The sequence below is a fragment of the Rhincodon typus genome, unplaced genomic scaffold (assembly GCF_021869965.1).
Source record: "Rhincodon typus isolate 14 unplaced genomic scaffold, sRhiTyp1.1 hic_rhity00000759, whole genome shotgun sequence".
Classification (NCBI taxonomy): Eukaryota; Metazoa; Chordata; class Chondrichthyes; order Orectolobiformes; family Rhincodontidae; genus Rhincodon; species Rhincodon typus.
In genome coordinates this window covers 612-27,703 of record NW_025966397.1, presented here as the reverse complement: position 1 = coordinate 27,703, position 27,092 = coordinate 612, and the positions used below count along the sequence as shown (strand labels likewise).

General features: G+C 38.9%; 1 protein-coding gene across 1 annotated transcript in view; it reads left to right on the top strand.

Moving 5' to 3' along the window:
• The window catches only part of LOC109917190 (zinc finger C3H1 domain-containing protein), a gene marked incomplete at its 3' end in the record, with an annotated part of 44,495 nt that extends 17,869 nt beyond the window's left edge, over positions 1 to 26,626 (top strand). The window contains exons 13-23 of the mRNA XM_048592181.1: positions 653 to 827; positions 1,992 to 2,120; positions 5,318 to 5,872; positions 9,007 to 9,116; positions 12,875 to 13,006; positions 13,491 to 13,612; positions 13,830 to 13,931; positions 16,357 to 16,482; positions 17,662 to 17,848; positions 24,716 to 24,902; positions 26,435 to 26,626. Of these exons, the coding sequence (XP_048448138.1) occupies positions 653 to 827; positions 1,992 to 2,120; positions 5,318 to 5,872; positions 9,007 to 9,116; positions 12,875 to 13,006; positions 13,491 to 13,612; positions 13,830 to 13,931; positions 16,357 to 16,482; positions 17,662 to 17,848; positions 24,716 to 24,902; positions 26,435 to 26,626 (2,017 nt within the window). The remainder of the gene's footprint in view (positions 1 to 652; positions 828 to 1,991; positions 2,121 to 5,317; positions 5,873 to 9,006; positions 9,117 to 12,874; positions 13,007 to 13,490; positions 13,613 to 13,829; positions 13,932 to 16,356; positions 16,483 to 17,661; positions 17,849 to 24,715; positions 24,903 to 26,434) is intronic.
• Positions 26,627 to 27,092: the final 466 nt, after the last annotated feature.

Sequence of the window (27,092 nt, the reverse complement as noted above, 5' to 3'; positions counted from 1 at the left end):
CCATTCTATTTTTCCTAAAGTAGTTGCTTGGGATTTTTATCCACCTGAAAAGGTTTTCTGTTCAGGTTCTTATGCAGTGACTTGAATCAGTAAGCTGACAGTAATCATTTGCGATTTCCAACGGTCTCTGGCAACCATCAGTTCAGTTTGAACCAAAATGAGTGCCACCTTCCTAATTTGATACCTGATATAAAGTGCTTTTTTTGGGTATGGTCCCCAAATATCTTGCGCTGCTGTATTAATAATTAGCATCATTCATGTGTTTCTCATACTGAAAACAGTCGCAGACCATCAAATATTTTGGGTTTCACTTTGACACAAGGGTCAGAATAGGAAAGGAAAATTCAAGCAAGATTATTTATGCCTCAATTTTCAAAATACAACTGTCTACAATGGGACATCTCCACCTATTTTTTTCTTTATTACCTTTTGAGTAGCTACTGCACTTTTCATTAGCAAAGTATGGCATCCTTGACACAGAAAACCGAAACCCACATTAATTATGAAGTTTACTTGAGATTTATTAATTAACTAGGTGGTACCTATGTTTTCTCTTAAAGCTATTAAAAGCACACAATATCCACTCTACTGCTTTGGTGTTAATCATTTAAAAGTAAACTTGTGTAAGATTTTGATTTTGCTTTTATTTTAGTTTCCTCTTGACAAAAGATGAATCTCTTCTATCAAATTTGTTACAACAAGAAGCAAAGAAGAAAGAAGCACTGCGTCAAGCTGAAGCCAAATATATGAAGCACAAAGAACAGTTGCAGGCAGCTGAAAAGATTGTGAATGCTAACAGAATGCTTCTTAAAAAGCTTCAAGAACAGGTAGGCAACATAAATTCTGTTGGAAATTTCCATTCCCTGAACAGTTCCTAGTGGAGAATAGTTTTATTCTGTAAGTTAAGTTGGTCTATTTTTAAAAAAGCAGTTATTCTTGATTGGGAAATAGTGCAGTTAGTCTTCGACCTGCGTCTGGGTAAGAGGATGGGAGATCAGTTAAATCTGCTCATAGTTTCTGTGCTGAAATGCCTCTTGAAATATGGGTGTAGTCAAAATTGTTCCACTGTCATGCACTCCTTTTACATTGCCTGCTAGTGTTTCTGTGTCGCAGCTTGGAGGGAATTGAGAACGATGGCAGAACGGTCCCCTCGAAGTATACTCCAGCAAGACTTGTATTTTGAGGAAAGAAGCTGAAAATGAAAAGCTAACTAATTTCTCTCTTTTTGTAGCATATAGGCTATATGTAAGACACCTTCCATTCTTATAATGGGAATGGCACGTGTCATTTTGAAATGCCTTAATGTACTTCTACAACTAAGTAATTTGGAACTACCATCTTTGTTAATGCAGGAAGATGTAGCAGGTAATTTGTATACAAACTCTGAGGTGATCAGCACTTTTAGTGCTGATTGTGAGGATGTTTCTCCTCGTCGGGAAATCTAGAAGCTAAGGGCACAACATGAAAATATTTTCCCACTTAAGATTGAAATGAGGAAGAATTACTTTTGAGAAATGATGTTTGGAATTCTCTTCCTTGGAGCAGTGGAGGCTTGATAATTGAATGCATTTAAGCTGAGTTGGATAGAGTTTTGCAGGAAAGTCAAGGTTTGAGGGCAGGCAAGAAACTATAGTAACACAATCTGATCAGAATTACATTAATCTTATTGAATGGTGAAGCAGTAGTTTGAATGTCTACTAATTTCTTGGCTTTTGTTCTGGAATCGTATAACACAACCAGGTTTTTTCTAACTGAATGGAGACATTTATCTGAATTGTAAAATAAGCAGAAAAAGATTAATCTCACCTGATTTGATCTTACTAAAGAGGTAGTTCCTTACTGCCATGGTGGGGTTTGAAAAAGATTTGTGTAACAAGTCTTAAATGAATTTTTTCATGTTTAGTGCATTGCAGTTTTACGTTGGACCAGCTCTCCCATTTAAGCAATATTAACTGTTTTGACAATGACCAATTTTCTTTCTTGCCCCTTAGATCCATAAAGTAAAACATCGAATACAGGTTAAAAAGAATTTATCAGTAAGATATGAAGAATTTGCAAGAGCAAAAGCTGTTGCTAGTCAAGAAGTGGGGAAACGTAAACGTGAACAAGATTCCTTTGTTGTAAGTTGACTATTTGAAAGAATTCACAGAATGTGGACTTGGCTGATTAGTCTACGTATTTCCAATCCCTAACTTCCCTTAAGAATGTAAGGTGATATTTAGCCCACTTGAATACAACTACTTGGTTTGCTTGGCCATTTCAAAGAGCAGTTTTAAAGCATTCCGTTGCTGGGAATCTGAAATCTCAAAGCCACAGCAGGCATGATTAACTTCCTGTGGGGGCTCCTTATCACCAAATTTAAATACACCACATCCACCAGGTCTCCTATAATTTTATTAGCAGTGTACTCAAAAAAAACTAAGCAAGTTTGTTAAACTGATAGCTCTGTGTCCCTGTTTTATCCCTTGCACCATTGTTAAATAGTGGGGTGACATTTTCAAGCTTCTCATCTGTGGAAATCATTCCAGAATCTACAGGACTTTCAGGATATGCATTGCATGCAACACCTATCTCCATAGCAACACGTTCAACATTCTGGAATGTAGACTGAGGTCTTGGGGATTTATCAACTTTCAGCCCCACTAATTGCTCCAGTCTGACTAGTTTAGTACTGTTAATTCACTTCAACTTCTTATTCTGTCTAGTCACTTGGATTTCTAATTCTGGGAGATTTTCTTGTGTATATTACAGTGAAAAAAGACAGTTGTCATAAGTTTTTGGCCATTTCCCAATTTCCATTATAAATCCTTCTGACTGTGTTGAATGAACCTGCATTCATCTTCACCAAATACTTTTTCGTTAAGCACCTATGGAAGCTTCTAGTCAATTTTTGTTTCTTGCTGTATTGGTTTTGCATTATACTTTTACATTCCTGTCAGTTTCTGGGTCCTCTTTATATTCTTAAAAACTTCCCAGTCCTCAGATTTATGACTATTTTTGGACAGTTTCAGTTATGAAGTAAGATTAGATACTGTTTTTCTTGGAGCAGAGAACACCGAGCTCTGACATGACATGTATACAATTATGCGGGGCATAGATAGGGTAGATAAGAAGGAACTTTTCCCCTTAATGGAGGGATCAGTTGCATGGGTGCCTAGTTTTAAGGTAAGGGAAAGAAGGTTTAGAGATGTGAGAGAATCATTTTTCATCAAGGGTGATGGAAGCCTGGAACTTGCTGCCTGTAAAGGTGGTAGAGGCAGAAATCATCGTAAAATTTAACAAGTACATAAATGTGCTCAGTGGTTCCACGGCTACAAAGCTGTGGGCCACGTGCTGGAAAATAGGTGCTTGTTTTTGACTGGTGCAGGTTTGATGAACTGAAGACCTTTGCTCTGTGTTGTGGACCTCTGTGACTCTGACTTTTGAGCCTTTTTTCATTTTAATCTTCCACAGTCCTTTAACTTGACTGAAATTGCTTGAGTTTGTGCACTTTGAAGAAATATAGTTGCTGTTCAGCCATAAGTTCTCTAAAGACTGTCCTGTGTTTGAGTATGGACATGCCTTTTGAATATAATTTCCCAAGTCAACCCACCCAGCTTCTGCCTCATGCCTTCATAAAACTCAATTAAACAAACCCCCAGCAAGCATAGTGCAAATGGTCCCCTCATCCAAGTCATTAAAAAGATGGTGAATAGTTTATGCCACAGTACTGATTCTGTGGCAATCTGCTAGTTGCAATTCGCCAACCTGAAATCTGCCCATTTTTTTCCCCAACTGTTTTCTGTCAGTAAGCCAGTTCTCTGTTAGTATATCATGCCAGATATCATGGAACGTTATCTTGTCTATTCAAAAAAGGGTACGGTACACATCTAGTTTGATTCCCCTTATTCACTGTCCATCCTCAAACATTCAAATTTGTCAGAAACCATTTCATTTTGACTCTGCTCGATTCTATTGGGATTTTAAGTATCCTGTTTCTCAATCCTTAATAATGGTTTATAACATTTTTCCTATCATGGTAGACTAACTTTTTTCCTGCTTTTCTCTCCTTCCGAGAGGGGTGTATTAGATTCGCAGTTTTACAATCCACTGGCACCTTTACTGAATCTAGGGAATTTGAAAGATTACAGCCACTGCAACCAATATCTCTTGCACTTGCTTCAATAACTCGTTTTCAAATAAACCTGCTAGACTATAACCTGGTGTTATGATTTTTCACCTTGTCCAACTCCGTCCGACCCCGACACCTTCACATCACTTTAATACCCTAGGATGCAGTTTGTCAGGTCCAGGGGTCTTGTCAGTTTACTCCCATCAGGTTTCCTGGTATGTTTTTCTGTTTGTTTTTAAGTTCCTCCATTTGCTTTTCTTGACGGTTTTTGGGTTGCTTTTTGTCCTTTGACTCCTGAAGTCAGATACAAAACACTTAATCAAAGATCTGCAAGTTACTTGTTTCCTAATACTAATTTTCCATATTTTTGACTTGTAGTGGATCACTGCTTTGTTAGGCTGCTTTTTTTTATCTGTACAGAAAACTTTATTGGCTGTTTCTATTCTCACTTTTTTTCATACTTGCAATTTCTTCCTCAATTTCTCCTCTTCCTTTTACTAGTTTCTAAAATGTCTATCTTCTAGCAATCGTTAAATCTGGCAGCTTTGGACATCTGTCCTTTGATACCAACTTTAGCTTCCTTAGTTAGCCATGGCTGATGCATCCTTTTTATAGAATTTTCCTCAATGAATTTTGATCATACAAATGCATAATAAGTTGATACAATGTGTAATACAGCCGAAATATGTCTTGCACTTTGTCACTAAATCTGCTGTAAGATTTTTTGAGTAATGTCACAAACAATAGGAAACCCTAAATACTGCATCAGTACTTGGTTGTCTTGTGTCTTCTCTATATTTAACATTTGCTTTTGGTTTTAATCTTAGTTAAATTATTGTTTTGCGCTCTCTCATACAAAAGTTGATAGGCAGTGTTTAGTCTAAAGATGTAATTCTTTACTCCAGCTGCTTTATGATGTGGCCTGAGCGTAAAGATCTAATTCATTCTTCCAGATGGCTATGATATGCCCTGAAATATTTTGTCTACTGTTCTTAAAACTATCAAATGAAAATTAATGTGGTTTAGAGCAAGTAACTATTTTCTCAAGATTTTTGTTTGGTATTTATTATTTTGAAAGGGATCACATTTTTTTGCATTTCTGACATGAGGGCCAAATTATTCTGTTAAACCTTTCACACTTAAATAATTTTTAGATGCCTTCGTACCATGATTTAGTATTTGATTTTAAAAATAACTTGCTTTCAGGCTAACAAGAATATCCGGTTGGATGGCTCGTCTAAACATGTGGCAATCTTAAAGAAACAATCTGCTGAATACATAGCTATGGAGAAAAAACGTTTGCAGCAACTTGAATATGAGTATCGGCTGAAGATTCAAAAACTGAAGGAGGCACAGGCCTTAAGGAATGCCGGGCAACCTGATTTGCAAGGGATAGAGGAAGAGCGTGCATTTGTGGTGTCCCAGCCTTCTCTGCATGACCTAACACAGGATAAACTTGTTCTTGACACTGAAGAAAATGATGCAGAAGATGAAGTGCAGTCCCCGTCTCTAAGGGAACGAAGGAGGTCATTCCGAGAATCAAACTCTTTTACTAAGCCAAATCTCAAGCACAAAGATCTAAGTCAGGGGAAAGAAACTTTAAGCAAGCCTATGAAGAAAAGCTTTGACGAACCTGAGCTGTTTCTTGGGCTCAATATTGATGATCTCAAAAAGCTTCATGGAGAGGCTGATGACTTGAAAACATTGCTTCAGAAGACTTCACTATCAGTGTCTTCCAAAGAGAAACCTGTGTATGGCCAGGTTAGTAGAATGGAATTGATGTCTATAACTTGAAATAATGCAAAGAACTGCAATTTTAGGAAGCTCATCAGTAAATTTGATTTTCCTTTGCAAATTAATAATAATGACGTTAAGTGCAAAGGAAAACTTTTACTTTATGTAGTTTCTTTCATAAACGCAAGACATCCCAAGTATTTTATGGCCATTAGTCACTGTTGTAATATGGGGAATCTAACACCTGATCTGTGCGCAGCATGGTCCCTTAAATAATTTTATAATGACCAGATAATTTGCTGTAGATATTGATTGACAGTTAAATAATGGCTGAGACATGTATCTGCTCTTAAAATTATTAGTACCTTGTGATCTTTAATGTCTGCCTGTCAGAGGTTTGATTTAATGTCTTGTCTGAAACTCAACACCTCGCAGTGATGAGTTTAATAGGTCTTTATCCTTGCATCTCTAGTGTGGAAATTGAACTCTGATCTTTGATTTGGAAGGTGCGAATGCTATCCAGCAACCTAAGGCTGATGAGTGTTAGTAATTGTAAATTTGATTCTTTTTCTCTGTCAATCAAGTTGTAAAACTGCACATTACTGCTTGAATGACTATGCTGAACGTACAATCTACAATTAGCAAGAGAAATGCTACCTAGACATAGTTATACAGCGTAGAAACAGACCAACTCGTGTATGCTGACCAGATATCCTGAATTAATCTACTCCCATTTGCCAGAATTTGACCCTTATCCCTCTAAATCCTTCTTATTCATGTACCCATCCAGATGCCTTTTAAATGTTGTAATTGTACTAGCCTCCACCACATCGTTTGGCAGTGTATTCTGTACACGCACCACCACCTATGTGAAAATTTCCTTTAGGTTCCTTTTAAATTGTTCCCCTCACTTTAAACATATGCCCTCTAGTTTGGATTCCCCCACCCTGGGGAAAAAGACCATGGTTATTCACTCTATCCATGCCCTCGTGATTTCATAAACCTCTTTAAAGTCACCCCAGAGGCTCTGATGTTCCAGGGAAAAAAGCCTCAGCCTATTCAGCCTCTCCTTATAACTCAAACCTCCAATCCCAGCAACATCCTTGTAAATCTTTTCTGAGCCCTTTCAAGTTTAACAACATCTTTCTTATAGCAGAGACCAGAATTGAATGTAGTATTCTAAAAGTGGCCTGACCAATGTCTCGTGCAGCTGGGACATGATGTCCCAACTCTTTTATATTCAATACACTGTTTACAATGTGTGGATGTACCGACTAGAGAAGGAGCAGAACTTGACCTTCTGTTGGGAAATAAGACTGGGAAGTGACTCAGGTATCAGTTGGGGAGCACTTTGGAGCCAGTGACTCTAATTCTGTTAGTTTTAAAATAGTTATGGAAAAGGATAGACCTGATCCAAAAGTTCAATTCTGAATTGAACGAAGATCAATTTTTAAAGTATTAGGCAGGAACTTTCAAAAGTTGATTGGGGGAGGCTGTTTGCACGTAAAGGGACAGTTGGAAGGTGGGAGACTTACAGAAAGGAGATCACGAGAGTTCGGAGTATGTTGCTATCAATGCGAAGGGCAAGGCTGGAAGGTGTAGAGAATGCTGGATGACTGGAAAAATTGAGGATTGTTAAGGAAATGAAGAATACGTATATCAAGTATAGACAGTTTTGATCGAGTGAATCCCTAGAACAGTATAAGGGCAGTAGGCGTATACTTAGAGAAAACTCGAGGGCAGAAAAGGGGACATGCGAAAGCTTTGGCAAATAGGGTTAAAGAGAATCCGAAGAGATGCTACAAATATATTGAGTAAAAGTGTAACTCGAGAGAGAATAGGGTCTCTTAAAGATATCCTAGATTATCTAAGAGTGGAACCAAAGGAGATGGGTAAGATACCAAACAAATATTTCCTGTCAGTTTTTACCGTGGAGAAGTCTTAGTGATGGAACTCAAGAAGTAGGCTTGTGTTGCCTTCTGATCAAACATTATATCATGGTCTGAATATTCCTTGCATGTTTATTTAGACTTTTAAATGAAAATTTTTAGGATTTGAAGCTAGCTTCCCCAAGACAGTTTGTTCAAGTATAAATATGGGACCGTTAATAAGTTCAACTTCTGCATTATTGTGTATGGAAAAAGTTGCCAGAGGAAGTAGTGGAAGCTGGTACAAGTACAACATTTAAAAGGCATCTGGAAGTGTATATAAATAAGAAGGGTTGAGGGATATGGGCCAAATGCTGGCAAATGGGAGTAGATTAGTTTCGGATATCTGGTTGGCATGGAAGAGTTGGACCAAGGATCTGTTTTGATGCTGTAGAGCTCTACGACCCTGCTATCCTCAAATGCTAAAGTTCACAACATGCCCAATAGAAAACCTGGCAAGAATACAAAAAGTCACCATGGTTTACAACATATGCTAGTATTTTAGAAAACGTTTTGTTTACATCTGTTATATACAGCAAACCTTGTTTTAACTGGCACCTTATGAACTGGCTGTTTTGATAAACCAGCAAAAATTATATGCCTCAAATACCACATGTTTACTGTACTATCATAATATCTGCAGCGTCCAAGTAGTCTGCTGTGGGGGTGAGTGAGATGGCTGTCGGCTGGCAAAGTTGCATTATTATTGGTTTATGCTGTAAATAATTTATAAGTGATGTTTATACCCCATGCATTACATGTCTATTACTTAGTGTGTCTTTACATTGATTATTTGGACCTTTTGATCAACTGGTACATGCCTGGTCCCATTGGTGCCTGTTAATGAAGAGTTTGCTGTCGAGGATTGCCTTCTAATTTGGTATTTACGCAGTTGCAGCAGTATTTGTGGATGTGAATCATTAAAGAACCAAACATGAAAATCTAGGTAAACTGGAAATTTACATCACTAGTGGTATTGCTGATTTGAACAAGAATTCTCTGATAGGAAATAATCATGCAGTGACATTTTATAATCAGTGTAATGGAAATTTCTTTGGAAAGGTTATTGATTTTTGATGGCTCAAAATTAACATTCGTTAGATGTGTTAACTCTGTCGTGGTACTGTTACAAGTAAACTTTTTTTCTTTCTGAATATTTTTTGAACTCAGTGTGGTGTGTTTTCAGAATACTTCTTCTGGTTGTACTTGTTGATAAAAAGATGTCTTCTACAGGAGATTCCTGTGGATTTGGATATAGTATTGGCACAGTCAAGACAAACTGATTTGAAGCCAACTGCCTTTGGACCGTATAATAGCCCGCTTTTGGTCTTCAAATCTTACAGGTATGAAATTTAAACTGATTTTGTTCAATATTCATCGGTACGTTTCCTACTTTTAAGCAAACACAATCCTGATAAAACTGTTCAGTTGGAATTTAAAACACAAAGATGAAGAATTTGTGTTTCACTTTGTGATAAACCAGAATGGTAAAAGCAAAAAGTTGCTAAAGATGCATTTGACCCATGCAAAACCCCTTACATTCACCAAGACTCTCCGAACTTGGACAGTGGTGAGGAGAGATTTTGAGGACTGTGCAGCTTTGACTCTATCTCACGAGGTGGTGGAGGTGGGTCATTTAAAATCTTCTGGCAAATTTAAGTAGGTCTTGTTAGCCAAGTAACTTGGAGTTTGTAGAAGGTAGATGGGAATGTGGAATTCCAAACACAACAGATCAGCCGTGATCATCTTGAATCGTGGTGCAGGATTGAGGAACCTGGCATTTTAAGTACTTGTCCAGATGCTTCTTAAATTTGCAAGAGAATCTGTTGTCACCACCCTCTCAGGCAGCACGTTCCATATTTCTACAAGTCTCTGGGTGGAAAAAGTGCTTTTAGATCTCCAGTGTAAACCACTTGTTCCTCACCTCTAAACTTACGCCCCCAGGTCTTAGACACCTCTGCTGTGAGGCAGAGATTCTCATGACCTACTGTCTGTGTGTCTCATAATTTTGTATATCTCAATCAGATCCCCACCTCGGCCTCTTCTGCTCCAAGGAAAACAAAAAACAGCCTACCCCAATCTCTCCTCATAACTGAGACTTTTCATTCTAGACAACATCCTGGCGAATTTCCTTTCACCCTCTCCAGTGCGGTTATGTCGTTCCAACAGTGCGATGATCCGAACTGAACTCTCTTCCACCTGTGGCCTAACAAAGTTTTCTAACAAGATTTCCTTGTTCTGATCATTAGCCCAAGCTAAAGAAGGAAGCAGCCTATAACATTGTCTTCACCACCTTGTCTACCTGTCAGGGATCTATGATCTTGTACACCAAGGTCCCTTTGCTCAGTACTTTGAGTACACAATACCATTTATTGTGTACATCCTTCCCTTACTGCCCCCCACCCCTAAAAATGTATCTAACACTTACCAGAATTATATTTCATATTTAACCTGTATAGTATGGTTTAATATTTTCAGAAAGCTTTGTTCAATGTGAAATTGGCTTTCTTTTGACCTTGTATGCAATTGAAACAGCCTAATAGGGTTGATTTACCTTGTGTGTACTGAAATACAGAGGTGGTAGATGTATGCTGATTTGAAGCAAAACTTTTAATTGTTTATTCAGGGAAATATCTGCCTATTAGTTTATCAGTCGAGGGCTTTATCCAGAAATGGGCAGAATATAGTCAATGACACATTCTCCATTTTGCATTTGTAACAATTGTCTCTGATAAAATTCTGTGCATTGCATAGAAGTGGGTGCGGAGAACAAGAGATATTAATTGGGTTATCAAAATGTTTTGCCAGGAGTGAGGCTAAAGAATCTTGGAGGAGTGCAATTAGAGGCTGCAAGCATGAAGAAGGAAATTTGTAAATTCCAAATTTATAAAGTCACCTTTGTGAAACTGGATATAGTCTGGTTGAGCCCAAGACTATTTGAAAAGAGATGAAAATTAGTGGCCAAAGTAAACATTTAGGGGAAGGAGCAAAGGGCAGTTCTATTATCAATCCCAGTGTTTAACTGGAAGAAATTGTGACAGAATGTTAGTTTGGCTGTGGTAAGAGTTCTTTACAATGTGTCCTTGACTTGCCTTCAACAATATCATAAGGTTTGAGTGATAGATATTTAGCATTTAATGAATGTTAAATCTGTATCACAGTTGTGTATAAGCTTTTTTAAAAAGCAAATGGGTCATCTTTTAAGAAATACGGAGAATTTCAGCCAACAGAAAATGAGTCAGCACTTGCAGCCTTGTACCATCGATGTAATAAGCATACTCAATTTTTTGTTGTGATCTCAGGCAGTGCTTATAAACTGAAGTTTGACTTCATAACTTTGAAGGGAACCATATGTGAGCAATAAATATTTTCTGCATTAAACTTATTCCTGCTTTTAGGAAATTTGTAGATTCGTGGTGGAGAAATGCATTTTCATAGTTGTATTAGGCTACTAGTGATTCAGTTATGTTTCTTAATGTTGAATTATTTTTAATAATATAATTGATTTCATTTGATGAAGGGGGAGAAGTGCAGTAATGTTAGTCCCAATTTTTCTGTATGTTTTAGTCTGAAATTTGGTGCAAGACAGGTGTATGCCTTAGTTAAACCTAATTAGTTAGATTTAATAGTTGATGTTCTTAAAATATGAAACTGGTGGATCTCCTGATTAATGCAGTAGATAAACATATTTTCTAAAAATTGTGCATCAAATGCTGTACCTCTGCTTACTGGAGTATGTACTGTATCTGGAAGCATGCTACAGGAACAGGCCCTTTGGCCCACCATGTCTGTGCTGACCATGATGCCATTCTAGATTAATCCATATCATGGGTACATGGCTCATAACCCTTTATTCTCTATTTCTATGTCTGTCTAAATGCCTGTAAAGTGTTGCTGTTGTATCTGCTTCTACCACCGCCCCTGCAGTGTCTTTTCCAGGCATCTACTGCCCTCAGTGTAAAAACAAAAACTTGCCTCATAACATCTCCTTTAAACAACTACTCCTCTCACTTTAAGCCCATGCCCCCTAGTATTGGGCACTTTAACCCTGGGAACAGACTCTGACTATTAACCCTATTCACGCCTCTCATAATTTCATATACTTCTATCAGTTTGCCCCTCTGGTGTAGGGTGGGGTGGGGAGGTTATCATTGACCAGAAGCTTAATTGGACTAGACATTTAAATACTTTTCCTACAAGAACAGGTTAGTGGCTAGGAATTGATTGCTGAGCAACTTTGCTGTCTCCCCAATGTCTGACCACCTACAAGGCACAAGCCAGGAATGTGGTGTTGTGCAGTCCAATTTCTGAATAGATGCAGCTCCAACAATGCTTCAAGCTTGACACCATCCACGACAAATCATACCAACTTGAGTGTCACCTTATCTACCACCTTCAATATTTCCTTCACATGGACGCAGTGGCAGACGTGTGTACCGTGTACAAGATGCACTGCAGTAACTTCTCGGACGGCATCTTCAAAACTAGTGACATCTACCACCGAGAAGGTCAAGCAAAGTAGTTGCATGGAACATTACCTGTGAGTTCCCTTCATGGTTGATGGGTCATAATCCTGCAACTCCTTTATGAACAGCACTGAGAGTCCCTACTCTCAGGAACTGCACTGGTTCAAGAAAGCATCTCACCTCTCCGAGGCAATCGGGGATGGACAATAAATGCTGGCCTAATCTGTGATGTCCATGTCTTATGAATTAAACTGCTTTTGAATAGGTCAATTTCAGTTAGTTATGATGTTTTATCTGACTGTAAGCATGCATTCAAGGAGATGGGACCAACTACATGACATGGTTTTACCTTTTGAAATGCTGAGAAATGTTGAAAGATCAGCTCACTTTTAGAAATTAAGTACTCCAGTGATGATTGCTGTCACAGTAACAAATTTTAGTTTATGCTTAAATCAGAATGAGATGAGAAATTAACATTGCTGATAAATCTGCATGTTTGAAATTGGAAAATCTGAAATGCTTTTCAGATAAGGTGATTTAAAACTGAAACGCATGCATTTTTTCCTTAATTTCCAAGGGCCGCCAAAGTTCAATGAATGTTGTTTTCATATGCTCAAACCTCTTTCTTTCTGCAGGTTCAGTCCTTACTTTCGTAACAAGGAAAAACTTCTGATTAGTTCAGTCTCCTACAGCAACTTGATTGACCCCAAACAAAGTTTCTGTCGCTTTGATTTAACTGGTACATGCAATGATGATGATTGCCAATGGTATGTTTATTGCTTGGTCTTGCATGAAATTAATTTAATAAAATCAATGATACAGTGATAAATGCTAAAGAATGCCTGTTCTGACAGTCGGATCTAGCACAAACATCAATAAGTCCAACTATGTATGTTTGCAGAAAAATTGTAAATGGTCTGTCCTTAAAACAGGAGTATTGGAAGCTCCCTTCAAATTAATGCTATTTAAAAGTATTTAATTTCAAGGTTGTTAACAATCAATTAATTACTTGCTCACTAGAGCATGTTTGAAGTGTACAATACATAAGAATTAGTAGCTCTTCTCCATTTTTACTTAAGGTTTATTTTCTTAATTAGCAACAATTTTGGATTCTAGCTCCGAGCACGCGGAGCCTAAAGTTGAGGGTTTGTCTTTTGTGGAAGTTGACTTACACCTGTTGCAATACAATGCTTGGTAATGCAGAGGGATAAAGCTTTACAAACCTCTTAAAATCTAAATTTTTTTCTCTAGGCAACACATGAGAGACTGCATTTTAAATCAATGCCAGCTGTTTCAAGATCTTCTCTCCTACAATTTATCTCTGATTAAATGTTCAGATTTTAGTACAGATGAAGAAATCAGGGTTGCAGCAGGTAATTAAGTTGCTGAATTGTCTAGATGTTTGTGTATTGTTTTGGCTTTGAACTATGAAGTACTTGTAATGTGACTATGTATGATTGTTCAAAGTGCGATCACCGCATTCATTTCTTTTTGTTCTCAATGTTATACCAAATATTTTTAGTTGAAGGTACTGCATTCTGAAGTGAGAACTCATTGCATAAAACTAATAGACTTCTTATTTACATGCAGAAAATTATGTGGATAAACAGTTCGGCAAAAACAAAGATCGTATGACCACGGATGAGATGGCTGTTCTCCTTGTTAGCCAAGTGAATGAGAGTACTGGTCACAGTAAGTGAAAGTTTATTTTCTCACACTTCAGTCCTTCAAATATTTACTTTCGAGCATGCAAATTATTTTACTTTTGTTCAAGTTTACAGCTTATTGGTGAAATCTGAGCAGTTAGCCTGACTGTACCTCCTGTTAAGATCTCCCCTGAACGGAGTTAAGCATTACTTCCACAGTGATGCATCTTATTTTGAGAACAATGTAATATCATGAAGAATGGACACTTGGTTGACGCATCATAATTCAAATTAGTTCCTGCTTGAGAAAAAAAAGTGAGGAAGAAAATGCTCGGGTTCTCATGTGGCTATAGATCCTGTGGAGATGATCTAAATTTAAATGTGCGTTGAAGTTTTTTTAATTTATTGGAAAATGTGCCACAACAGTCAGGCATTTAACTTGGAAATGGTTTGAAGCACATTTAAATGAATTAATCTACTGCGGCTTTGTCAAAATGATTTTTGTGAAGTTCAATATTTATTATTGTATTTATGTATGCTACTTTTTCAAAACTGATCCCACATTCTTGGTTTTTTTGAAATTACAATTTACACTGGAATTAGGCTGAAGGATCTGTCCTTATCAATGGACTGTGTTTTCTGACTTTACTGTTCAATCTCCATGAATCTCTGGCATGGCGTGACCTTGAACTCTGTTGCCTTCACCCCGTGCTCACTTTTTTAAGACAAGAGTCCTCTTCCTGCTGCATGGACTCTCTTACCCCATCTCCATAACTCTTCTTCCACCTGGACCCACCTCTAGCTTCAAGCTTGTATTTGATCTTTGTCAAAAACTGTCAGTCGCATGCGTCATCTTAATTTCTTTGCTCCCCCTCACCATCCTAACCTGTTTGCTTCTGAATTTGCACTCTGTTCTCTCAGATTTAACCTTTAATTTTATCCAGTCTGCTGACAAGGATGTTGCTGTTATCACGTGACGTGTTGGTCTTCACCTTGCACTGTATACTCAGGTGTTGCTTCCTCGCCTTGTCTGGAAAACAAAGAAAATAATTCAGTTTTGCTTTTGATTTTCATCCTTCGCTAGCCTTCACCTGAGCCATCTGACTCTTCACTTCCTTGACATTGATATCTGGGCATTTCAATCACCAAAATTCATCATAAACATGGCTTTCATAGTTACTTTGACTAGACTTGCTCATACCCTGCTTCCTGTAGGCACTCCATTCTGTTCTCGCTGTTTTTCCCATCTCTGTTGCATTCTACTGATTACACATCCCACGTTATACAGGGTCGCTTTCACATGTTCTCTCCTTTTTCATAGTGATTCACCCTATGGTTGGGCCCTCAGCTTCTCTTCCTTGCACTTCTCCCTCATGCGTTTTCCCCCTCTGCAAGAACAACAATTGGATTACCTTATCCTCATCTTTCACCCCACCAGTCTGCCATTTCTGCCACCTCCAGTATGATGCCACGACCAAATGCTGCTTCCCTCCCCTCCCATGTCAGCATTTCGCAGAGGTCATTCTCTTTGTGACTTCCTGGTCTACTTTTCTGCTCCTACCCTTCCTCATTTCTTTTCATCCCACCACCCAACCCTCAGTGTCCTCTCTCATCCGTGAGCTGCTTTAAGGTTCTGTGGATGTCAATCGACATACTGATGCATGTGCTTACAGTTTTCGAAGTTGCTGCAGCACCACAGACCTTGGAGGTCTGTGCACTGGAAAAAATTGTCAGGATATCTTGACCCCTCTTTCCCCTAAGCCATCTTCCTGTGCACATGCAGAAGGTGTATACTTGCCCTTTATTTTTCACTTCTCATTGTTCAAGGCCCCCAAAACAATTTTCAGCTGAAGGAGCAGTTTGTTTGTACTTTGTGTTGTCTGCTGTGTTCGCCACTTTGTGTGGTCACCTCTACATCGGCATGACCAAATGGCAACAACTTGGCTGTGTCTGTAAGAATGGCCCAAACTCCCAGTTGCTTGTTATTTCAGCATGCCACCTTGTTCTCATGCTAATATTTCCTAGCCCTGTTGCATTGCTTCACTGAAGCCCAAAGCGAGCTTGAGGAACAGGACCTCATTATTCACTTGGTAGCTTTTGGAACTCGATGCTGAGTTCAGCAACTTCAGAGCATGAATGTTTTGATTTCCTTGTGTCTCGTGTGCATAAATTTGCTTTAAGTAAAGCTGACCTATTTTAGTCCTATAGTCAGTTTTTTTTTAAGCTTTGGGCACACAATGTCTGTTCCACTTGGTCTCCTTGTTTTGTCAACAATATAAAGGTCATCATTTCTCAGCCTCCTTTGAATCTGAAGAAGACTCTGACTGGACTTGGAACATTAATTCTGTTTCCCTCTCCACAGATGTCAGACTACTGAGTTTCTCCACGTTGTCATTTCAGGAATGATTTTAGAAATTGTCAAAAATGATATATTTGCAAGTTAAAAATGTAGCGTGTAATATTTGTTTCAGCACCTCCTTTTACAACGTTCAAAGACAGAAGGAAATGGAAGCCCCAGATTTTGAGAAAGCAAGTTTCTGAGAGTGGCACCATTAATGGCAGCGATGATGAACAAAATTCTGGGCCAATAAGATATGGTATGCATCAGATTTCTGTAGATAGCTTAGAAGTTTTAAAAAAAACTATTCGATTTTGCTTTTGCAACATTCGGACAAAGCGATCATTATCCATTCTGAATATGTGGGCAACTGTTCTTTGAATGAAGGTGGATCATTGATAAAGCAGTATACAATTGACATGGTTCACCTGTTCAGTTTTTCATTCATGGTGTAATTTTCATAGCACAGTCCTCGTCCATGTCGTCTTTTGATAGTAGATGGTCTTGATAACTGGATAGTGTTTATTGTATAAATAAAATTCTCCTTCTTTCACTGCAGATAAAAATGCATCAAAAATCTATCCTTCAAAGGCCAGTAGTATTTTCCTAGCAACAATTTAAATAAACAATGTTTTAATACATCTGGTGTTAACTCTTGAAGTGCTTATACAGGAATTATGTAGCAAAGATATAGGACTGAATTTGCATAATGGTCTTGTTTAATCTCATTTCCAGCTGTAATCATATGTCAAATACTTCAAAGAAAAGACTACTAAAAATTGTACTGTTTAAGATTTTGGGCAGTTCTCATAGCTTAACTTTTCTTCCCAGCTTTAACAAGGCTTCTCCTTAGCATATTGTAATGCTGGAAATTTTGGGAGCTATCACTCCCTGACAATATCTCTACTGTCCATCCTGCAATAAATCTCATCCCTCCAATTAAAAACAACACTTTAATACTTCAAGTTTATTAGCAAAGACATTAAAACTTAAACCTATATCTTTATTTAAAATGTCCCAACTTGACAATGCAGCACTGCTGAGTCATTTGACACATCAAAAATTCTGTTAAAGAAATATTTACCTACAATATTCAGTGATAGAATGTAGCTTTGAATTAAAGTAAATTGAAGTATTATGGCAATATGGGAAGTTTTCCTGACAGGGCTACTGAAGTTGCCTTATGTGTTTGAATTAACTGGTGCTTCAACCAGGAATGTTTGTGGTTTATATTTTGGGTGGGCTGGGGGTTTGTTTGTCATGGGGAGCTTGTAATATCTTTTTGAGTAACACTGAAATTTCTGAAACTGTATGTAATGTAATCGCTTTTAAATTTGTGACGAATCAATTATTTTCATGGGGATATTTTCTTAAATGCTCGGTTCCTCAAGTTTGGAACTCTTTCCTGCGGAACATAAAACAATGTCCTCTGTTTCAGCCAAGTCTGTGGAACATTCATGGCCTGGAACCCATGCTTTGGATGCAGTTATTACCCCAGATGATGTTCGGTATTTTGCAGCAGAGACTGATGACATTGCCAATCTTGAAACCAGTGTGATGGAGAATCCCCAAGATGTGCAGCTTTGGATTAAACTTGCGTACAAATACATGAATCAAAAGGAAGGGTATGTTTGTCAGTTATTTCCTTAGCTAGTGAAAGTAAATGAAGTAACTGTAGATAGGTTAATATTTAATTTACTTGATTAAAATTCATTTGGTAAGACGTTCTCTTTCCGAAGGTTAACGTTCAAATAAATTTATTTATTACCAAGAAACTCGTCCTTAATAGCCAATTTTAAAGGAAATTTGAGTTGTCACATATGTAGTGCATTTTTTTGCTTTGCATATGTTGTGCATTATTGTGTTGTTAGTGTTCAGATATGCTAAATTGCTTATTAACACACTTTCAAATTAATCTGCATTGGTTGCATGTGTCACATGGTTTTAAACTTTTCTAATTTTTGTTCTGAGGTACAAGCAAAGCAAGAAAACTCAAATTTTACCAATTATTTTTGCATCAGGTTTTGTAGGCCATACAAAATGAAGGCCATGAATTTCTTAAATACTTTTGTGCAACAGCATACTAATAAATTGGTACATGTAATAACACCACAGAATATAGGAGTTAATGAAATTTGACTAGGCTTGTTCTTTTATAGCCTAGGTTTCCTGAAATTGTGTTGAGTTAGTTGCTCATGTACATGAGCCCTAATATTAGAGTTACTCGATACTTACCATTTACAATTTAAATGCAGAAAGGTTTGTTTTGAATCTGCTTTGTTTCTTATTGAGAATAAGCCACTGGAATCTGGGATTCCTTTAAGTCAGGAAGCCCTAACATGAGAAGCTATGAAGTGTAGAAACACTCTTAAAGGAGCCTAGCATAATTAAAAATACAACATTTTGGTCATGGGAGATCTGAAAATTAATGACAACGCAAATTATATTTTGCAGATATGTCTTGGCTTTCAAGAACTTCACCTATTAATATGCTATTGCGGTCAGCTATTTTTGTATGAAGTTGTCAAGTCTTAGGCAAATTAAAATGGAACCATCTGGAGCACTCAGCTGTACCTTTTTTAAGCTTCCCTCTTTGTGACTTCCTGTGGTTGTGCCTCCATCCAATTGCAGGGTTCCTTTCTCTTGTGATCCTCCTCTGATCCTTGAGTGTACAAGTTATTTATCCCCCACTCATTATTTTCCATTTTCAATTAGTTTTAAAGGGCAGAATCTGATCTGTAGCTTTCGAAATCAGTCTGCTACTGATTTGATTTCATACCAGTTTTTAAAATATCACACTTGACATTGCTTCTATTTGCTGTCTCTGCAGCCAACTCATTTGTTTTAGTACCACAGTTTCACCATGCCAATGTATTAAGGAAATTTAAGTAGGATGCTACAAGTCTTCAATTCTAAGGGAGTTTTTCTTAAACTTTCTTAAATCGCTCAGGATGTTTATGTTTGACCATAATTCTGCAGGAGCTCATAGTCACCCAGTGATTCAATCAAGAGACCTTGGGTCGTAATTGTTTTGAAGATGTTACTAGCATAGTGGATAATGGGGAACCAGTGAATATGGTATATTTGGATTTTTAGAAGGCATTTGATGAAATGCCACACAAAAAGCTAGTGAACAGCATTGGAGTAATACACTGGCCCGGATTGTGTAAGGTTAGCCATGTTGATTGGAGGAATTGATATGAAGATTATTTTGTCAATGATTAACAAGTGTTAATATCCAAAGGCACCTGGTTTTTCTTGTTGATAAATCATTGAAAGGTAAATGTAGGTGCAGCAAGCAATGAGGAAGGCCAACTTTATGCTGACTTAATCAGAAGAGGATTTGAATACAGCATTAGAGCTGTCTTGCTTCAATTGTATAAATCTGAAGGCACCTGGATTATTTGTGTGCACTTTTGTTCTGCTTACCTAAGTAAGGATAAACTTGCTGTTCAGTAAAGATAAACCAGACTTGCCTCCTGGCATGGCAGGACAGTCGTATAAGAAAAGATGGAGACTGAATCAGTAGAGTTTGAAAGAATGAATGGTGATCCTCGGAACTTGTGAAAAAAAAAATAACTTAAAGGGCTCAACAAGGTAGTAGCAGAAAGAATGTTTTCCTTGGCTGGTGGGTATCTGGAAGATGAGGAATTTATTTATTTGTGAAGTAGTGTCCCTGTGGAATTTTCCAAAGGATTTTGGCAGCTCAATTATTGACTATGTTCAAGATAGATCGATGGACAATTACTATCAAGGGATATGGGAATATTGCAAAGTGTCAAGGTAAACAACCAGCTGTGATACAGGATGCACGAGTGGCCTAATCTTACGTCTGTGTTCTTATGTTTGGCAACAGGAGGAAGGATGTAGCAACCAAGCCTGATGCTTATTTCTACTTGCAATTTCCTTTTTCTTCTTCTCCCTCGCCCTTCATTCTTTTCTACACAATCCCTGTCTTGTATACAAATAAATGAAAATCAAAATATGATTTATGCTCTCTATTAATTTGAAGACCTCTTACTATCAAAAGTTCTCTCTCCTTCCTGTTTAAATTGTTTAATTTTCACAAGTTTCCGTCACTAGTTACTGTGTGCAGAGTCTTGTCTCCTCTTCTGAAGCCTGCATTTATTTCTGTCAAATGAAAATAAGTGCTTAAAGGCACAGCAGCACAGGAATTTCTGCTTCTGATTTATTCCTGCATACTTTCTAAATGACTGAATTGCAACACATTTTATGATTTTCAAAAAATATACATTGAGATTTCTGCGCGTCTTAAGAATGAGGGAATCTGATACCCAAGCGTGTAGAGGTAGGAATGACTAGCACCCAGAAGTACCAGGGAGTGGCAAGTGGCATTTAGCAGAATTTTCCAGTTAGATCAGCTCCTGAAGCTTTTTGAAATTGTGGGATATTGATTCTGGGTTTCAGGAATTGTTTACTATGTGCCAATGGGGAGAGACAGTGTTGTGTTCGTGTGATCAGATTGTTCTATAAAAAGGAAAAAGCATCCAAGATTCTTGCCATAAAATGTTGAAATGTTCACCCAGCAAGTAGACTTTGGCTACAAAGCAGAAATATTTTGTTGTCTTCATTAAATGTATTATTCATACTTGTCAAATAGTATTTCATCAGGCTTATGACAGAACAATGCTGCAAAACCTATTTAAACACAAATTTCATTCATAATCTTAGACAGCACGTGCCCTTTGGTTCCAGTTTTTCCTTATTGCCTTAATTAGCTTCAACTTTTCCCATTTATTTATGAACTTGAGTATTAGTGTACTTATAGCTGAGGTTACTCAGGCTTTGAGACGACAAGTTTCTAAAAGGGCATTTTGCATTCCTGACACTTGTGCGTCAACTTAATTGGCAACAGAATAAGTAATTTGGTGGCCACCATAAGTATGTCGTAAGTAAGTAAATAAGTATGGTGCCCACTTACTTGCTTTGAACCTACAGTATCACAAGTTTTCAAGATTTTAGAAAATAATTTTTAAATTAGCAAGATTCTCCTCTTATTACCAGGAAGGCTGAGAATTTCCTAGATAGAGAATCATACTCTTCACAAGTAATTACCAATGACATTGATTTGCATTGCCAGTTTCCTGCATTTTTACTCGTCATATGCTTGAATGTACTTTTGTCACTTCATTTGAGTTATTAAAAACTCAAATTTTGGTATTTTGAATTACTTCATAGATTAGGGCATAGTTGTTAGATTGCTTTAAAAAAAAACAATTTTATGAAGAAACTAAATTTATAAAAATATCTGGTTTTAAAAATCAGTCATGAATTTATTCTTTAAGGGCTTCATAAAAACCAAAAGAACTGCAATGATGTAAATCGGAAACAAAAACAGGCATTGCTGTAAAAGGTCTGGCAGCATCTGAAGAGAAATCAGTTAAAGTTCAGGTCCGGTAACTTTTCTCAGAACTGATGGTACCTAGAAAAATGTCACTTTACATGCAGAAGATAGGGTTGGGGGAGGGAGTCAGGAGTAAACGATAGGTGGGGATAGAGCCCAAAGAGAGAGAAGACCGGTTACACAAAGGAATGGATAACAATCTGGCTAGGAGGGTGAACAGCTGTTGTCATGGACTCCACTGGCTAACAATAGGTAGTGTGTAGTGGCAGGCTGAGAGATAATAAGGCCTGGTATGTGGGGTAGGGGGCTAGGATGTGGGAGTGTGTTCAGGCCCTGAAATGATTGAGCTCTAAATAGGGTCCTGAGGGCTGTAGGGTCCCCAAGCAGAAAATAAGGTGGTGATCTCTGCCCTCTTCCCCCAGGCTCTCACACAGCCTCCAAGCTGTTTGCCCCCGGCCCCCCACAACTTGCTTCTACCTCCTCCTAAAAATCCACAAACAGGACTGCCCGGGCAGACCCATTGTTTCTGCCTGCTCCTGCCCTACAGAAATCATCTCTTCTTACCTTGACTCAGTCTTTTCTCCCCTGGTCCAGTCCCTGTCCATGTACATCCGTGATTCCTCAGACGCTTTACGCCAGTTTGAGTTTCCAGGTTCCAGCCAACACCTCTTTTTGCCATGGACATGCAATCCCTTTACACGTCCATCCCCCCTCCAAGACAGTCTTAGGGCTCTCTGGTTCTTCTTGGAGCAAAGGCCTGAACCATCCCCCACCCACCACCACCCTCCTCCACTTGGCTGAGCTCTTCCTCACTCTGAACAGCTTCTTTCATAACTCCTGTCATTTTCTTCAGGTCAGAGGGGTGGTCTTGGGTACGCATGTGGGTGCCCAGTTATGCCTGTCTCTTCGTGGGGTACATGGAATGTTCTTGTTCCAGTCCTATTTTGGCCCCCACCCATAACACTTTCTCCAATATATCAATGATGTTGTCAGTGCTGCTGCTCCCTCTCGTCTGGAATTGAAAAACTTCATTGATTTTTGCTTTCAATTTCCACCCCACCTTCACTTTCACCTGGTCTGTCGCTGACTCCTCGCTTCCTTTCTCGACATCTGTTTCCATTTGTGGGCATAGACTGGCCACTAATATTCACCTAGAAACCCACTGATTCCCACAGCGACCTGGACTTGACTTCCTTGCACCCTGCTTCCCGTAAAGACTCCATTCAATTCTCCCGGTTCCTCCATCTCCGCATATGTTCTGTTGAGGCCAACTTCGACAAGGGAGCTTCCAAAATGTCTACCTCCTTCCTCAACCAAGGATTCCCCAGCACCCTTGTCGACAGGACTGTCAAATCAGTCTGACCCACTTCAGCCCTCAGCCCCTCTCTTACCTCCTGTAACAGTGATAGGGTTCCCCTTGTCCTTACCTAACATCTCACCAGCATCCACATCCAGAAGATAATCAGCTGCCATTTCTGCACCTTCAGCGAGATGCCACCACCAGACATATTCCCCTTCCCTCCCTTGTCTGCCTTCCACGGGACGTTTCCCTCCGGGACATCCTGGTCCACTGTTCTTCACTCCCAACAGCTCCCCTCCACAGCCCCACGGCACCTTCTCCTGCAACCGCTGAAGATGTAACACCTGCCCGTTTACCTCCTCCCTCCCCAGTATCAAAGGGCCCAAACATGCCTTTCAGGTGAAGCAGCACTTTACTTACATTTCACAATCTAGTCTACTGCATTCGCTGCTCACAATGTGGTTGTCTCTACATTGGGAAGAAGTGTAGACTGGGTGACTGCTTCTCAGAACATCTACGTTCTGCCCATAAAAAAGACCATGAGCTTCCAGTTGCCTATGACTTTAATACACCACCCTGTTCCCTGGCCAACATCTCTCTCTGGCTTGCTGCAGTGTTCCAGTGAAGCTCAGCGCAAGCTGGAAGAACAACACCTCATTTTCCGCTTGAGGATCCTGCAGCCTTCAGGACTCAATATCCAGTTCAATCATTTTAGTGCCTGAACTGTCCCACATCCTAGCCCCCTACCCCCAACACCAGGCTTTGTTATCTTATAGTCTACCTATCGTTAGCAACTAACAGTCTCCATTAACAGCTATTCACCCTTCTAGCGCGATCATTATCCACTCCTTTGTCTTGCCAACTGTCCTTCTGTCTCCTTGGGCTATATACTCACCTATCGTTTACACGTGACACCCCCCCCCCCACCAAACCATATCTTCTGCATATAAAGCAACATTTTTCAAGCTATCATCAGTTTTGAGGAAGGGTCACCAGACCTGAAATATTAACTGATTCCTCTTCAAAACTGCTGCCAGGCCTGCTGAGCTTTTCCAGCAATTCCTCTTTTTGTTTCTTTATGAACTTATTTGGTTACCCAGGTTGCTGTTAAATACCCAGTCACGTCTCATTAGATAGACTTGATTTTTTGTGGGGTGACTGTCAGAAATGAGTAATAATGAAGTTCTTGCCTGATCACCTTTTACTGATTTACTCGTGGAATTGGGTAGTTAAGATGGTAGGTGGGAGTTGTTGAGATGAGGAGCCCAGTACCACCTGTGGTGAAGCAAAAAATTATTGACCAGAACATCAGGATTTTGGTGTTTTTCCATTGTGCCAAATTCCAAAGTTATAGCCAGATTCAGAAGAATAACGGTGGTGAAACCTCTGAAAATATAGAGCTGATATTTTCAATGCCCTAAATTTGGGCAGATACTTCAAATGAAACATGCCACTGCATTAAAATGTCTAGTTCTACTTTCTGTGGTCAGTTATTTATTTAAATGAATACTGTATTTTAGATAGCTGCTCCTTGTCAGTAATTGGCACTGATGTATTTTGTTTCAAACACTTTAACATCATGGATGTTGGAGGTGTGCATTGCAAAGATCCTTTAGTAATTTCACATTTGCATTTCAAAGAAAAATGTCATGCCTTTCCTCTCCAAGTACTCTGCTGCCTGGCCTCTTTATTTTCCTCCCTGAATGATGAGAAAATTAACATGGAAATTATGGGGATGGTGCCTACATTGTCGTCTTTTTAAATGCTAGAATGTGTCTTGGAAAAATTCTCGTTTTGAACTTTGCATTGATTTTTGCTTTCTACTAGGACTCCAACAGAATGTTTAGATGCAGCACTGAATGCTTTAGCTCGAGCACTTGAAATTAACAGAACAGATCCTGAAATTTGGTGCCATTATCTCAACTTGTTTTCAAAACGAGGTACAAAGGAAGAGGTTCAAGAAATGTGCGAGACAGCTGTACAGTATGCCCCTACAAATGCTGTTTGGTGGACTGTAAGTACTTTGGAATTGTCTGGAACTAATCCATATTAGGTAACGTGGGAATATAGAAAGTGGGGGTAGGCTGATCATCCAACTCAATAACTTGTGCCTGCTTTCTTGCTGCATCCTCTGATTACATTAGTCTTGAGAACAAGGACTAAACAGTTTAATTCAACATTGGTGCTGTGTAACCTCATTTCTAATCCTTTAAATATAGCACCCTGGTGTTGAGGTAGTTAGAGAGGTGTGTCTCAGACTAGTCAAGCAAATGCCTACCCTTCGAATATGACACCGCCGTGCTTCCCTGTGTTTGCCTTGTCCCAATGGCAGGGCAGACTTGGCAGAGGTGGTGGTACGGTTGTATATGGAAGAACGTGAGTTGACCTGAGTGTGCTTAATATTAACCCTGGACTCGTTTTTTTTGAAATTCATTCATGAAATGTGGGTGTCATTGCCTGGGCCAGCATTTATTACCCATCCCAAGTTGCCTTTGAGGAAGTAGTGATGAGCTGCTATTTTGAACTGCTGCGGTCCATTTGGTTTAGGTATACCCACAATGCTGTTAGAGACAGTTCTTTGTCCCATGTCATCAGGTGAAACGTGCGCAAAGAAACCTGATTACCAGAAGCCCCTGCAACCCCGACCTTTCTGTTGAATCAGTATTTCATGTTGGCAGCTACTTGGAGGAAGCACTGAGCAGTGCAGGGACACATCGAGGAAGTACTGATGGTGGCCAAGGGTGCACAGTGTACTTCAATGCAGTTCACTGATTCAGAAATACTACGACTGATTGAGCTGATTGAGTCCTAAAGGACGTATTGCTGGACTGTGATGACGGAACCAAGGAGAGGGGAAATATACTTGTCCTCACTAACCTGCCTGCTGTAGATGCACTTGTTTGTGACAACCAGATGTGTGTTGACAGCAGAAATATGGGAACACAGCTGCCTGCAACTTCGTCTCCAAGTCACCCATCGTCCTGACTTGGAAATATATTATTCTTCCTTCAGTGTTGTTGGTTCAAATTCATGGAGCTTCCTCCCTAACAGCAGAGTAGATCTATGTACACCAAATGGTCTGCAGTGGTTCAAGACAGTTCACAATTGCCTTCTGCAGGGCAAATAAGGATGGGCAGTAAATGCTGGCTCAGCCAGCAAAGCCCACACCCCTGAAAGCATTTAAAACAAAAACTTGCTCTCAATCCAGCTTTCCATGTTGTACGATAGTGTGAAAATCTTGCTTGTTGGGAGTGCAATTTTTAAGTTGAGATGTTAGATTAAATATCTATTTTGGATTGTTACTGTTCCAAATACTATTAGAAGGGAAACAGTAGAGATTCACCTAGTGTTGTAGCCAAAATATAATACTTAATCATCAAAGGATTATTAATTTGTCTGTTATTTTGTTGTGGTTTGTTTGCAATTTACCTTCAGTGGTTCCCTATCGAATAACACTGTTCTAAAAGTGATTCAATGACTGTGTGCTCTTTGGAATGTTTGAGATTGATCTTCCTTTACATCCATAGTGTTATTTTCTGATTGCAGTATTTGACGCTCGAGAATTCCTTTGATGGAAAAGACTATGTGTGCAGTCGAATTGTGCAGTTCCTAATGGAAACAATTGAAAAATCTGAAAAATCTGAAATTCTGTCTTTTCAACTACTTCAATCCCTCCTTTTTTGGGTGCAATTAAGTCTCTTTACTGGAAGGCATCAGAATGCACTGGCCATCTTTCAGGTTTGTATTTTGGAATTCTTTCAGTTTGAAATTGTATGATCTGGTACATGGAGAAAAGTGTATGGTGGCCCCAGCGTTGATTTTGGAGTATGGAAGCAAGAGAACACACACAAACAAATTGACCCCAGTTGGAGTGTTGTGTTCAATTCTGAAACCATATTTTAGGAAAGACAATGAGGCCTTGGAGAAAATGCAGAAGAGATTTGCTGGAACAGTACCAATGGTGAGGGACCGAATTAAAGAAAATCTTTACAATAGAAATTTTTTTAAAAACCGATTTGAGAGCTGCTCAGAATCATGAGAAACTGTTCCTGATGTTAGGTTTCTTGGCAGAAGCAATAGATTAGCATAGAAAATGAATGAAATTTGCAAAATAATACTGCAGTAATGAACTGCACTGAACAGAGAATCACGGCTTGAAAGCACAATGGAGGAAGATTCAATGTGCATGTTGAAAAGCATAAAT